Source organism: Mus musculus, chromosome 10 (assembly GCF_000001635.26).
Source record: "Mus musculus strain C57BL/6J chromosome 10, GRCm38.p6 C57BL/6J".
NCBI classification, from domain to species: Eukaryota; Metazoa; Chordata; class Mammalia; order Rodentia; family Muridae; genus Mus; species Mus musculus.
This window is the reverse complement of record NC_000076.6, coordinates 79,639,410-79,654,030: the sequence shown is the minus strand read 5'-3', so window position 1 is coordinate 79,654,030 and position 14,621 is coordinate 79,639,410. Positions and strand designations below refer to the sequence as shown.

The 14,621-nt window shown below is 51.6% G+C and overlaps 1 protein-coding gene across 1 annotated transcript; it reads left to right on the top strand.

Annotated features, from left to right (window-relative positions):
• The first annotated feature begins 8,292 nt into the window (after nt 1–8,292).
• Nucleotides 8,293–14,505, top strand: Odf3l2 (outer dense fiber of sperm tails 3-like 2). Its single transcript, NM_001033473.2, has 4 exons — nt 8,293–8,464; nt 9,310–9,417; nt 11,338–11,451; nt 13,652–14,505. The coding sequence occupies exons 1-4, from the start codon at nt 8,338–8,340 to the stop codon at nt 14,134–14,136; spliced, it is 834 nt and encodes a 277-aa protein (NP_001028645.1). The 5' UTR covers nt 8,293–8,337; the 3' UTR covers nt 14,137–14,505.
• The last annotated feature ends 116 nt before the right edge of the window (nt 14,506–14,621 follow it).

The following is a 14,621-nucleotide window of genomic DNA, read 5'->3' as shown; positions in this document are numbered from 1 at the left end:
GCGCTCAGTAGTCATCCCCGCGATCAGCCATCATCCCAGCGCTCAGCTATTATCTCAGCGCTCAGCTGTATCCCTGTGTTCAGTCGTCATCCCAGGGCTCAGCGGGTTGAGGCAGGAGAATTGAAGTTGAGCCTAACCTGGGCTTAATCATAAGATACTGTCAGCAGGGTACGGAGGCACACGACTTTGATCTCAGCACTTGGGAGGCAGAGGAAGGAGACTGAGTTCAAGGCCACCATGGTCTACAAAATGAGTTCTAGGACAAAGAAGCCCTGTTCCAAACTGTCTTCTCCCGAAAACCAACCAACCACCCAACCAATCCAAACAAACAACACAAAACAAAGCAAAATCATAAGACCTTATCTTAAAAACAAAACAAGACCACAACAGACAGAGAGCAAGGAGGAGTCCCACAGCTATTTTAGGGCACAATATCAGTGACCTTTGGACCTCTGCCCAAGCCCAGTCCTTAAAGTGTCCACCACCTCCCCTTGCTGGAGCTCAAGGGTCTTTTGGGGGCGCTCCAGGATTAAGCCACCGCTTGATTCCAGCCTGGAGCACAGGAGCTTGGGTGAATCAGTATTCGGTGAACTGTAAGGTAGTCTGGGTTCAGGAAAGTTCTTCATATGGGAAGAGCCAAGCAGAGGCTTGTGGGAGGGGAGAAGAGGCACACCAGGAGAAGGCAAGGCTAGGACCAAAGCTATGATGGCTAGATTTCTGGTGTGTTCTCGAAGAGCAGGAAAATGGAGGGGCTGCCAGAAAGGGAAGGAAAGATTTTTATGGACCCAATTGAGTCTACTGGAACCCCCTCTTCAGAGGCCACAGGTTCTTAGCATGTGAGCCTTTCATTTCTTGAAAGGTTCATGTCCTGTTTTGTCGAAACAGGGTGTTCTGAACCTGAGACCGGATCCCTCAGCAAAGCAAGAGAACCAGTTCTGACCTGTGTGAATGGCAGCTCTTTCTGGGAGGGAAGAGACAGGCGCCCAGCTGGGGCAGGACTGTTAGAGTTACCATGGCATAAAGCCAGAGGGCAACTGCCCGGCTGCGTGAGTCCGTGCCAGTGGGACTGATTTTGGGACAGGGGACAAGATGAACAGTACTAGGAAGGTGAGGGACAGCTCAAGGTGTCCTGGAGGGCAGGCTGTGAGCTGTTGTTGTCCTCACAGGGCAGGGGCACAGAAACAACAGAACTGAACATACTCAGCCAGGTGAGTCTGTGTCAGCTGACGTCACTCTGTCTGCAGAAGTGGCGAGAAGCCACCACCAGACCCACCAGGAGGTTTTTGGTGTTTCCGTCTGTGGAGTCACAGCAATGAAGCTTAACAATGCATGTAAGGGGAACTAATACACACGTGTTGTCAGCAAAGAATCCCTCATCACGCGTCCTTTCAGGTGCTTGCTTTAGCAGAACATCCTTTCACCTGTGTCTGCTTCAGGAAAACCCTTCTCCACGTGTTTGCCCCAGTGAAACACCATCCAGCACAACCGACTTTCCAAAGAAACCAGAAGTTTCCACTTCAGTTCTGCTAAACCAACTCACCTCCTTGAATTATATTTGCAGAATCTTTTTTTTTTTTTTAACACAGGTTGCAGGATTAGCTGGGTGGGGTCTTGTCCTGAAGGCACCACTCCCTTTATTCTGTGTAGCACCAGGCTTTTCTTTAAACCTTTCATCTCTGAGCACAAGGCTTGGCTTCAACCTCACACTCCTGGATGCTCTTTTTCTCCTCAAACTGTACATTTTGTATTTATTTTTTCCTTGATTGCTCTTTTTCACTGTTTTGATCTGCATAAGAGTGATTATTAAAACCCACATATCCCAGTCAATACCAGGCTGTCTTGAAATCTCCTCTTTCAGCAACACTGAAGAGTCCAAAACTCTTCAATTTAGCTTCAGGTAGGTTTTCTTTCTTTTTTCTTTTTCCTTTTTTTTTTTTTTCGAGACAGGGTTTCTCTGTGCAGCCCTGGCTGTCCTGGAACTCACTTTGTAGACCAGGCTGGCCTCGAATTCAGAAATCTGCCTGCCTCTGCCTCCTGAGTGCTGGGATTAAAGGTGTGCACCACCACCACCTGGCTTCAGGTAGGTTTTCTTTGCTAAATATCAAAACAATAGCCTCTGACTTAGCCACTGGTATTGTTGCCCTCTGACACCTCTGAGCTGGGCCTCCCTTGGTCATGGTGCTCTTAGGACTGCTGTCGTCCAGGCTCCTACTCACAGCATTCAACTGGACACTATTCAGTGTCCCAAAGTTCACGCTCTACCAACAAACAACATGGTCAGGGTTGTCACAGCAATACCCCACTTCTGGTACCAGCTTCTGTCTTGGCTTACTGTTCTGTTGCTGGGAAGAGACAGCATGACCAAAGCTACTTACAAAAGGAAGCATTTACTGGGGACTTGCTCACAGAGTCATGAGCCCATGACCACCATGGCAGGGAGCTTGGCAGCAGGGAGGCAGGCATGGTGCTGGAGAAGGAGCTGAGAGCCTGTATCTGATCCACAAGTTGGAGACAGAGAGAGACTGGATCTGGTGTGGCCTTTTAAAACCTCCAAGTATACCCCCAGTGACACACCTTCTCCAACAAGGCCACACCTCTTAATCATTCTGAAACAGTTCCATCAAGTAGGGACAAAGCATTTGAATATATAAATCTATGGGGGGGTGCATTCTCATTCAGACCAACACACCTCCCTAAGCTGCTTTTAGTCTAAGTGTTTATCACAGCAATAGAAACCCTAATTAGGACACATTACCTTCTGGTGGGTTGCACATGAGCACTCAAACAGGAGTTATCTGGATTTGAGAATGGAACACACACACACACACACACAGAGCTGTTAATTTTAAAATGCCTTGGCTTGCCGGGCAGTGGTAGTGCATGCCTTTAATCCCAGCACTTGGGAGGCAGAGCCAGGTGGATTTCTGAGTTCAAGCCCAGCGTGGTCTACAGAGTGAGTTCCAGGACATCAGGGCTACACAGAGAAACCCTGTCTCGAAAAACCAACCAACCAACCAACCAAAAAATGTCTTGACTACCTTAAAGGTTGGGCACTCTGAAACCTTCCCCTGCTACCCTAGGCCCAAATGAGGAAGTGGGCAGTGTCCACCCATCCAAATTCTCACATACTGGCTGGCTTTATCTCCTGCAGCTCCTATGTCCATCCATCTCGAACTGCTTCATGATTCCTTTTTCCTCCCCCCTGCATCCTAGCCCGAGCAACTCTAAGGGTCCCGCCCATCTCCCTTTGCTCAGTCATTAGCTGATTTATTAATCAATCAAAAAACAATTGGGGACAAGGACCTTTAGCGTTTGGACATATAGATTCCTGTCTTAGTCACGGTATCTATTCCTGCACAAACATCATGACCGAGAACCAAGTTGGGGAAGGAAGGGTTTATTCAGCTTACACTTCCAAACCACTGTTCATCACTAAAGGAAGTCAGGACAGGAACTCAAGCAGGTCAAGAAGCAGGAGCTGATGCAAAGGCCATGGAGGGATGTTTCTTACTGGCTTGCTTCCCCTGGCTTGCTCAGCTTGCTTTCTTATAGAACCCAAGACTACCAGCCCAGGGATGGCACCACCCACAATGGGCCTTCCCCCATTGATCACTAATTGAGAAAATGCCCCACAGCTGGATCTCATGGAGGCATTTCCTCAACTAAAGCTCCTTTCTCTGTGATAACTCCAGCTTGTGTCCAGTTGACACACAAAACCAGCCAGTACAATTCCTGATTGAATCAATCTCTAACAATATACCACTCTCCATCAGGCTGCACAGGACCAGATGCTCCAAGGGTTCCTGCTTCCTTGAAGTCTTTGACCTGAGACCCTCACCACTGTCTTGAAGGATGATGAGTCAGACAGATTCTGGTTCTGAGAGGACAGTGCCTCAGGCTGAGGGATGAGAGGCATGTGATGAGACATGGATGGTCTATAGAGTCTTAAGTGGGAGCCAGTTACTCCCACCTGACACAGGGAGACAGAGGAGACAACTTTGTTTGAAGCCATCAAATGACTTGTTGCAGCTGCTATGGCAGAAACATAGCTCAAGGAAAGGCCTCTGAGGGGTGACATGTATAAGGGACTCAACAAGATGAGGAAAGCCTATAAGAGCTAGAGAGAAAGGGAAGAAATGATGATGTCACTAAGCATAGGATGAGAGTCCATCAACAGTGCTGAGTGGCCAGAATATACCCATGACCTCCCACCTCTTCATACCATTCTCCCCATCCCCCACCATCCTCCACTATCTCCCACCATCCCCCGTTATCCCCCATCATCTTCCACCATCCCCCACCGACCTCCCCATCCCCCACTATCTTCCGATTATCCATCCCTTATCTGATTTTATCTGTCTTCACCTCATGTTATCATCATCTTTCCTTCCTAGCATCTCTTCACAGACCTGCACAGCCTTGCTTGTGCCTGTTCTCGTTTCGTCCACCAGAGGGTAGTAGTGAGAGCTGTGCCGTGGGCTTTGGAATCCACCAGCCATCAAGGCTTTCACAGGCTGTCTGGTGGCCTGGGCCCAGGAAATGGACTTGGATGGGTTTGAGAGAATGTCTCAGGCCTAGTCCCTCTCTGCCTGGCTCTGGGTCTATGGCTGATGTCAGGGGTTCTATCTTCCTGCCTTTTTATTTATTATTTATTTATTTATTTATTTATTTTTTTACTGGTTTTGGCCAATGTAGGGTTTTGGTTGTAGGAAGGTGGGATGGATGGTGGGGGATGGTGGGGGATGGTGGGGGATGTCCAGGTGCTCTATCCTAAGTTACTCCATACTGTATAAGACAGTAAAATTTCCCTGACACAGTGTTGGAGGTTGATGCTGAATACGGCCCCCCTCCCCTGACAGAATTTCTCAGTGTAACCAACCCTCCTGACTTCCTGGTCTCGATGTGTAGACCAGGCTGGCCTTGAACTCAGAGTGCTGGGATTAGAGAAGTGCACCACCCTGTCCATGTCCAGCTCAGATGCTGATTTCTGTGCCCAGAGTTCTGGTGACAGTCAGGATATCAGCATTGCCATGATTACTGAAGCATCTCTATTGTGTATAGAATGCTTTCCAATTATCTCTGATTGGTTAATCAAGAGCTGATCAACCTATGATTGGGCAGAGGGGATAGGAAGGCTGAACTCTGATCCCAGCCAGGGGTCCCAGGTAGAAAGGAAGAGAGAGAAGAGGTGGTCAGGAAGAGGGCCCAGGAGTAGTGACGAGCAGGTTGTCAAAGGATTCTCCATGAGGTCACAATGAGAGGTCACCCATAAGGACCCATGGATAGAGTGAGCCAGGGCAAGGCCAGACGGCAAGCAATGGGGCATTGATCTGGTCATTAGCTGCCTTAGAGGGTTAGAATAGCTCAAAACGTGCTCAGTTTAGACTTGCAGCTTATCAATAAAAATACAGGTCTTGGACTGGAGAGATGGCTTAGAGCATTGGCTGCTCTTCCAAAGGTCTTGAGTTCAATTCCCAGCAACCACATGGTGGCTCATAACTATCTATAATAAGGTCTGGTACCCTTTTCTGGCTGTGCAGGCATATATGCAGGCAGAACGTTGGATAAATGAATCTAAACAACAACAACAACAACAACAACAACCAAAACACCAAACCAAACCAAACCAAAACCCAGGTCTCTGTGTCAATTATTTTGGAGCTAGAATGGGAACAGATAAGGCTACCTGCGTGAATTACAGACATCAGGACTGTGCGTCGCTCTAGGTGACTCTGCCTTCATCTAGCCTTTGACTTTATTCTGAGGGAGGAGACTTACCACAGCCCCTGGGTGGACCCCGAAGCCGCACCGTCTATGTGGGTGATACATGGTTGGTGTGACATACTTCTGGTACTTCAAAGGGAGCCACTCTATGTTTATCGAGGTGTGGGGCATCCATGGACATATATATCAAAGTCATACCAGGTAAAACGGGACCAAGAATTTACCAGACACATGTGACCAAGGATCGCATAAGAATCTCATAAACTGATGGACACTGTGGGGTAATGGCCCCATGCCTACTCATCACCTGGTGTGTGTGTCAAGGACCAACAAGCCGAGGACTCCCTAGCTGTCTCTGGTGCATGGGCTCAGTTCCGTTCCCCTCTCGGACACTGCCTATTAGATTGGTTGTCAATCCACTTGTTTGTCCATCTGGTCCAGGATTTGAATCTCCATTTCCCTATTGCATTCCCAGCTTGGTCTGTAGCTTACGTTTTTCTCAACCCTATTTTTAATAACAGTTCTTAAATGCTCTAACCTCCCATCTAGCTCATCACCCGCCAGAGGTGGTGTCTCTATGGAGTCAGGACAAACGGAGCTCAGCTACGAAATGTAAGGCGATGACCTGCGTGTTGTTAGCAAAGAATCCCTCATCACACGTCCTTTCAGGTGCTTGCTTTAGCAGAACATCCTTTCACCTGTGTCTGCTTCAGGAAAACCCTCCTCCATGTGTTTGCCCCAGTGAAACACCATCTGATACAACTGACTTTCCAAAGAAACCAAAAGTTTCCACTTCATTGGTCTTTCACCTTGTGGCAGAAGGCAGCAACTTCACCTTCTAACCCTGACCCCATCAGCCCCAAACTGTCCCTTTCTGGTTCATTATCTTCCCAATGCAGACTCTTTCTCAGCTCCCCAAACCCCTTGAATGGTGTGACAGCCTCTTTAACTTGTATCTGTTCTGTAGATCCTCTATAGTGCATACAGTCATATAGGTGCATTCTTGGTGTGCTGTGTGATGTGAAAGACAATGTCAGGCTTCTGAGGTTGGCGGATTGTGCCACAAATTGCTGTCACTGACATATTGGACTTTGTGAATTCATTGCTATTTGGTAACTTCTGACATTGTAGAAAGACACCAGTATATTTGCCTAGGTTTCTGTCATAGTACAGGACACAGGTCTTTACTCCTTGCTGCCCAGACTGATGTGGTCTAGAGCAGAGTATTGCATGATGGGAGCTGGTGGGCTGAGGGTCCAGGTAACTGAGGAGTGAGCTGTGAGCCACTCCAGCTGGTTGAGTGACTAAGGAATCCTTAACAGTGGGAGGATCTGGAGTTGAAGGGTCGGATGTTGTGTGTGTGTGTGTGTGTGTGTGTGTGTGTGTGTCAGGACCAGCCATTTAATCCCATGTGACCAGGGTGGAGCTGAATAGGGTAAGTCAAGAGGACAAGGACATGCATGTTGGGCTTGTGGGACCCTCTGAGACTCCTGGATCCCAGCTTTAGGGATCCACAGGAGTCAGGGGCTAGAATCCAAAATGGCTGATGTGAAATTTGTTGGAGTGCCCAGGGCTCAGGCCTTTTGGTATGTTTCCGAGGGACTCTGAGAATCTTAATCATGTCAGCATCCGTTGTCTGTGACCAAAGGAGGGAGCTCTTAGTCACCTCCTGAATGCAGTCATAGCACAGGGAAGGCAGAGGCAGGAGGACCAGGAGTCCAACATCAACCTGGGCTACATTGTGAGTCCTTGTCTCAAACAAAACAGAGCACAAAACACCAACCCTCCCCCCTACCCCCCGAGTCACTACATTAAAAAACAAACTGGAAGAAATATCTGAGTTTCATTCTGCCACTCTTCCCAGAGCTCTCTAGTGGGGACACGGTGGTAGCCTTTGGCAAAGGTGAAAACAGGATTTTCCTGGCCTGCTCTGTCCTCAGCCCTGCCTCAGGGCCTTTGCAGAGCTGGTCTCTTACCCTGACATGGTCATCTTTTTCAGGCTGGTTCATACCAGAACAATCTATTAAATTTATTGTTTAGCTTCTTTCCCCACCCCAAGAACACCCGCCCTTTACCAGTCTGTTCCTGTTCTATTCACGCCACTCTGAACAGAATCTGGGATGTATCAGGTGCTCAGTACATGTTTGCTGATGAAGGAAAGCTGGTGCCAATGAGCACCCGACTGAGTTGGGGACATGCCGTCCACAACCCTGGGCTCTGTGGAAATGAGGCTTTGCTCCCCTCATCCATGTTCCTTCAGGTGTCCTGTTTGCAGTCCTGGATCCCTAGGGCCTGCTCTGGCCCCGTGGCCCAGCTCAGCCGACTCCCTGGGGACCTGTTCGGCTGATACTGGAGTCTTTCCTGGACCATCCAGCCACCTGGCTGACACTTGATCTCAGCTCCACTTCCAGGCCAGCGTCCGGCCGACCAGCTTGGCTCTGGCCAGGCCCTGAGATCCTTGCTTAGGGGACAAGGGGCCGTCTGTGTGGTGGGGAGGGTGTGGTGAGGCCAGGCTTCTGCCAACACCAGCTGAGCTGTGAGGATTGGGGACAGTGCCTGGCTTGTGGCACCAGAGTAGCAGGACACAGGAACCCACACGAGGTCCTGTTCACCATGGGGACCCTCAGCTGCGACCCAGAGGCTAGGCTGACCACAGTACCCCTGGCCCGGCGGGTGGCTGATGGACACATTCCGGAGACCGGGCTGAGAAAATCCTGTGGAATTGCCACCTTGGAGAATGGTTTGTGCTGGCCTTGGGGAGGGCTCCTTCTGTCTCCCTACTGGGGCTCCTGGGCTATTTAGTAGAGGCATTATCTGTAGGCAGGCCCATATGTCCCCTGTGGGATCTGCTGGCCCTCTAGGGGGACAGGATGAACACAGTGTAGCAGAACCTGAGGGAGGGAGTTAGAGGAATGGTGCATGTGGGGGACTGCAGAGCCATGGAGTGTGTGAAGGGGCTGAGGCTGGGTGTCGAGGGGTGGCATTTGTACAGGCTGCAGGCTGCAGCCTCAGTTTCCCATCCTACAATGGACAGTGGGGACAGATCTATACCATGTTCCATCTCCCCATCTCTGAGGTGGTGTTTCTCTGTGACTGGCCTCAGTTTCCCCTCTAGAACAATCTCTCTGTCCTGGGCTCACTTTCCCTGTTCACCCACACAACCCGTGATCTCTCTACTCTGACTTCAGTTTCCCTCTCTTGATGGTGTCTATGACTCTGGCCTCAGTTTCTCTAGCTGCAGTGGTCTCTACACTCTGGCCCTGGTTTCCTCTCTTGCGATGGTCTCTCTGCTCTGGCTTGTTTTCCACTCATGGTAGCTTCTCTGTTCCTAGTCTCAGTTTCCCCACCAGGGATGGTTCTTGCTCCCAGCCTCTTTCTATTCTGTGTTAGCCTATCTTCCAGGGCCTCTGTTTTCCAAGTCTCCACACTCGCAATGATTCATGATTAGCTCACAATTCGGGTGTCACCGAGTCCTTCTGGACATTTTCTCTACTCAGACATAGAGGTGGTTAGGGTGCAGGGTGGGACTCTACCTAGCCCCTCTGGGTTTCAAGCACTACCCCTGATCTGGTCTTTGGGTCTCAGGCTCCGGACCTGGCTTGTATGTTCTTCCGTCCACCGTTGGCTATGTCAATCACGATTGTACCAAGGCAGCCAGTCCTGCCTACTCCCTCGCTCGGAGGCCCAGTGAAGGTAAGACCAGCTAAGGGGTACAGGGTACCTCCCCAAGCCTCCAGAGTCTCTCTTAAGTAAGCCTCAGAGTGAGGTGAGCCAGACAGGGCAGGCGGGGCCACATCTGGAAAGCCTTCTCATGCAGTTCAGGCTGACTTTGAACTCCTGATCTTCCTGCCGCCACCCACCCCACCCACATAACACACCCAGTTCTGGGACCACAACATCTGGTCAGATACCTGATGTGTCAACCAGTATTGGGTGGCTAGGGTGCAGGATGGGTAGAACACTTGCCTACAGTGTGTAAAGCTTTGGGCTTGATTTAGAAGAAGAAGAAAGCCATAGTCCTGCTTGGTGTCCAGAACGTATCAGATAAAATGTACAAACACATTTGTTATCCTGAGCATGGGGCGGTCTTTAGTGGCAGGCAGAGGAGCTGGTGAGCATGCCCTGGGGCCTCCCCCTGACCTCTGACCTTCTACAGTGTGTGACATCTAAGCCCCACAGCCAGCCTTGTGTTCTCAGTGATGCTGGCTGAACAGACCAGCCAACATCTCAGTGCCTGGTCCTAAAGGTGCTCTGAGGCCCCATTGGGCTGGACGGAGGCTGTCTGGGCTAGGGGCTGCTGTAGACACTTAGAGGCCATGAGACAGAAGCCTGGGGAATCTACTGAGACTCTAACCAAGCTGGGTCAGGTAAGGGCCCAGAGTGGGCAGTGGGATCTGGGCTCAGTAAGGTGAGATCCTGGTGGGATAGGGCTGGATAGACGTACATACATAAAACCTCCTTTAGAGACACATATAATTAAAAAAAAAGTGTTTGCTGGGCAGTGAACACCTTTTAGTACCAGCAATCAGGAGAGAGAGGCAGGTAGATCTCTGAGTTCAAGGCCAGCCTGGTCTACATAGTGAACCAGCCAGAGACACATAATAGAGAGACTCTGCCCATCCCCCTAAACAAAACAAAACAAAACAAAACAAAACAAAACATAAACATAACAAAACATAACAAAACAAAAATATATTTTAAAAATGTTTGGTAAAGAAGATCCTAGGAGAAGGATACACCAGGTGCAGCCTGCAGGTTGGGGTGGGACACATCTTGATGGGCAAGCTGGGTTTTCTTACTACAGGGCTGTGTGGGAAAATGGGTAGTTAGTCCATGCAAGCTGAGGTGCTGAGGGACAGGCGTCTTCTTGTGTGTGACCCAGCGCATACTGGTGACTGTGACCCAACACCCCTCCTATCCTGCCAGTCATTTAGACTAGCTCTGAGCTAGAGAAGGGCTGGAAACAAATTCTTGTCAGTCAAACGGAGGTGTGGGGTGTTTCTGAGGGTCATTGCTTAACATTAGTGACCACCATAGAGGTGGTGGGGTGGCTACTGTGTGTTCAAACCCTGCTTGTGTGTCTTTGCACAGAAGCCTACACCTAGGTGGTACCTATGCACATCCTTAGACTCACTGAGGCTTTGAGAGAGACTCAGCATGGGCCCACCAACACTCTCCATGCCTACTGAACTCATGTTTGCCCTCAACATGCTAGTGTGCCTAAAGTTCAACAACCAGTGATCAGGCCAGACATGGTGGGCTGGAAGCATAGTCAGGGCGAGAGCCAAAGTAATTTGTGAGGGCATGGGCTCCATGTCCACACAAACATGGTGACCAGCTGTGGCATCAGTAACCTCTTCCTTCCCTGTTGATGTGAAAATGTGGGTCAGGCAGGCTGATCCGCCTCAAGGGTGATTGAAGGTGACACCCTGTGAGCCCAGGTCCTGCTGGGATTGGCATGCCCCACCACAGTCCCCCTGCTTGATCAGCACTTCTGAGGCTGTGGCCCCAGGCTGAGATGCTTCAGGCTCTCGGGAGGCTCTGGGTCTTTTGGGTCGGATCCGGGGAGGCCTTACCTCAGGGTACCTTTGGGACTCTGGCTCCTTTTCCCAGCACCTCTCCAGGATTCCAGCCCAGGACCTGTCTACTTCTTGGACCCGAAAGTTACTCGCTTTGGCCGTAGCTGTCCCCCTGCCTACTCCATGCAGGGCCGGGCCAAGGTCAGAGGTGAGTATGTGATGTGTGTGCTGAGAAACAGCCTCTTGGGAGCTTGGGGAACACTCCTCTCCTGCACCACTGAGCTCTGAGAACGAATGTGTTTGCAGTGATAAAAACCTTTGGATTTTTCAGATGAACAGTCATAACTCCAGTCCTCAGGCCTTGCGCTGAGGTGACAATGTGGCAACCCCTCTCCCCCAGCTGAAGGGCAGGGAGGCCTGGTTTCCTCCCCTTTTGCTAACAACCCTGCTGGGTGGTTCTGGGGGGATTGTTCAGATACTCGATTTTATTCTCTGCCATGTTATTAATCCTCTTATCTACCAATTTATTAATCCATCCACACACTCACCAATTCATATACTCATCCATCCATCTATCAATCCACTCACCATCTATCTATGCAGTCATTCATCTACCCACCTATCCATCCATCTACCCATCCACCAACCTACCCAACCCACCCACCCATCCATCTGCCCACCCATCCACCCATCTATCCATCCACCCATCCACCCAACCATCCATCCATCCACCCACCCACCCATCCATCCACCCACCCACCCATCTACCCATCCATCCACCCACCCACCCATCCATCCACCCATCCATCCATCCATCCATCCATCCATCCATCCATCCATCCGTCCACCCGTCCATCCATCCGTCCATCCATCCACCCACCCGTCCACCCACCCACCCATCCACCCATCCATCTACCCGTCCATCCATCCATCCACCCATCCATCCACCCACCCACCCATCCATCCACCCATCCATCCATCCACCCATCCATCCATCCACCCATCCATCCACCCACCCATCCACCCACGCATCCACCCACCCATCCACCCACCCACCCGTCCACCCACCCGTCCACCCACCCGTCCACCCACCCATCCATCCACCCATCCATCCACCTACCCGTCCATCCACCCGTCCATCCACCCATCCACCCACCCATCCATCCACCCATCTATCCACCCACCCATCCACCCACCCATCCACCCATCCATCCATCCATCCACCCACCCATCCACCCACCCACCCACCCACCCGTCCATCCACCCGTCCATCCATCCATCCATCCATCCATCCACCCATCCATCCATCCACCCACCCATCCACCCACCCACCCACCCATCCATCCACCCACCCATCCATCCACCCACCCATTCATCCACCCATCCATCCACCCACCCACCCACCCATCCATCCACTCGTCCATCCATCCACCCATCCATCCATCCATCCATCCATCCATCCACCCACCCATCCATCCACCCACCCATCCATCCACCCACCCATCCATCCACCCATCCATCCACCCACCCACCTACCCATCCATCCACCCACCCATCCATCCACCCACCCATCCATCCACCCATCCATCCACCCACCCACCTACCCGTCCATCCACCCATCCATCCACCAACCTACCAACTCATATTCTCATGCATCCACTCATTCATAAGTCCATCCACCTGTCCACACATTCATCTATCCATAAGTCTATCTTCCCATTCACTCAGCCATCCATTCATTCTATGTCCATCTACCCACCCTCCTCTCCGTCCTTCCCTCCCTCCCCTCCATGCATCCCATCACCTTCCTACTCACCTTCTCACTCATCCCCGTGCTCCATGGCTCTGCTCAGCTCCCTCACTGCCTGCCCCAGCTCTTTTTTTTTTTTTCTTCTTCGAGACAGGGTTTCTCTGTATAGCCCTGGCTGTCCTGGAGCTCACTTTGTAGACCAGGCTGGCCTCGAAGTCAGAAATCCGCCTGCCTCTGCCTCCCAAGTGCTGGGATTGAAGGCGTGCGCCACCATGCCCAGCTCCGCCCCAGCTCTTTAAACACTCCAATGCAGATTCAAATGCAGGGAAGAAGCAGCTTAGACATCTCTGCCTTCCTGAATTTCCTGGTGGACTCAGGCCCACCTAGGGGGTCCATCTCAGGGTGCTGGGTTTTCAGAGAGGATAATTCAGGTGGTTGTGGGGCCCTAGAGTGAGTGTGGGAAGCAGGAGGGGGCTGGCTGGGCTGTGGTGTGGTTGGAGAAAGGGTGGAAATTGGAGAGTGAACATGGGAGTATCAGGGAAAGAATGCATGTGTGAAGAATGCGGCTGCCCCGAGAGTCTGGCTCTGCATGGTCTCTGGTGCAGGTCTTTGGTCAGGTGAGGCCTCCATCTTGTGCCTATGCTCATTCACTCTCCAGGTCTGGAGGTGACACCAGGACCTGGGGCCTACAGCCCAGAGAAGGCACCCCCAGTACGCCAGCGGAATGCCCCAGCTTTCACTCTGGGCTCTCGCCTCCGACAGAAGCCTCCAGACACCTCTGTTCCTGCCCCCAATGCCTACACCATGCCACCCCTCTGGGGATCGCAGATCTTTATCAAACCCAGCAGTCCCAGCTACACAGTTGTGGGCCGCACACCCCCTGCACGTCCCCCTCAGGATCCTTCAGAGATTCCAGGCCCTGGGCAGTATGAGAGTCCGGACCCCAACACCTACCGGCAGCGTAGGCCGGCCTTCAGCATACTGGGGAGACCTCGGACACCACGGCCCCTGGAGGACACACCTGGTCCTGGTACCCACAACCCAGAACAGGTCACTGTTAACCGGGCCCGGGCCCCGGCATATACCATGGGCATCCGTCACTCAAAGCGGGCATCCACCATGGTAGGGGACACCAAATGCTGACAGCTGCAGGGCACAGGCAGCCGGGGCCTCTCCTGGGCCGTTTCCTCAGAGTGGAACAGAGGAGGTGCCTCCCTCCCCGTCTTCAGTCCGAGGTCCTTTGAGGCCACCTGATCTTTCTGTCCCTGGGGCCTGTGACCCAAGTCTCCATAGAGGGTGAGGTTGAGCCTCCTTCCCAGGTCAGACCAGGCCAGGGAGAAGTGTCCCTTTCCCTGGCTGGACATGGAGCCGTGTGTCCTAGAATTCAGTGTCCAGGCCGCTTGGGTTTCTGCAGATGAGGCCGGAGAACTCTCCTGGAGGTGGCCCTGCAGTCTCTGCCCTTCTCACCCCACCCTTTAGAGTTGCTTGCCAATAAATCATTCCTCCGTCAACAGCGGTTAGCATTGTGCACATTGGTTTATTTAGCACTTCTAACCACGCCGCAAAGAAAGCACTAAACAACTTTGCAAACCTCATTCGGTTCAGATGGGGCAAATGGGGGCCCCTGG

Excerpts from the sequence above, each read along its gene's own strand:
- Odf3l2 (NM_001033473.2), top strand. The coding sequence starts at position 8,338 with ATGGGGACCCTCAGCTGCGACCCAGAGGCTAGGCTGACCACAGTACCC. Across the intron at positions 8,465-9,309 it reads AATTGCCACCTTGGAGAATG|GCTCCGGACCTGGCTTGTAT; the intron begins GTTTGTGCTGGC and ends TTTGGGTCTCAG. Across the intron at positions 9,418-11,337 it reads CGCTCGGAGGCCCAGTGAAG|CACCTCTCCAGGATTCCAGC; the intron begins GTAAGACCAGCT and ends TCCTTTTCCCAG.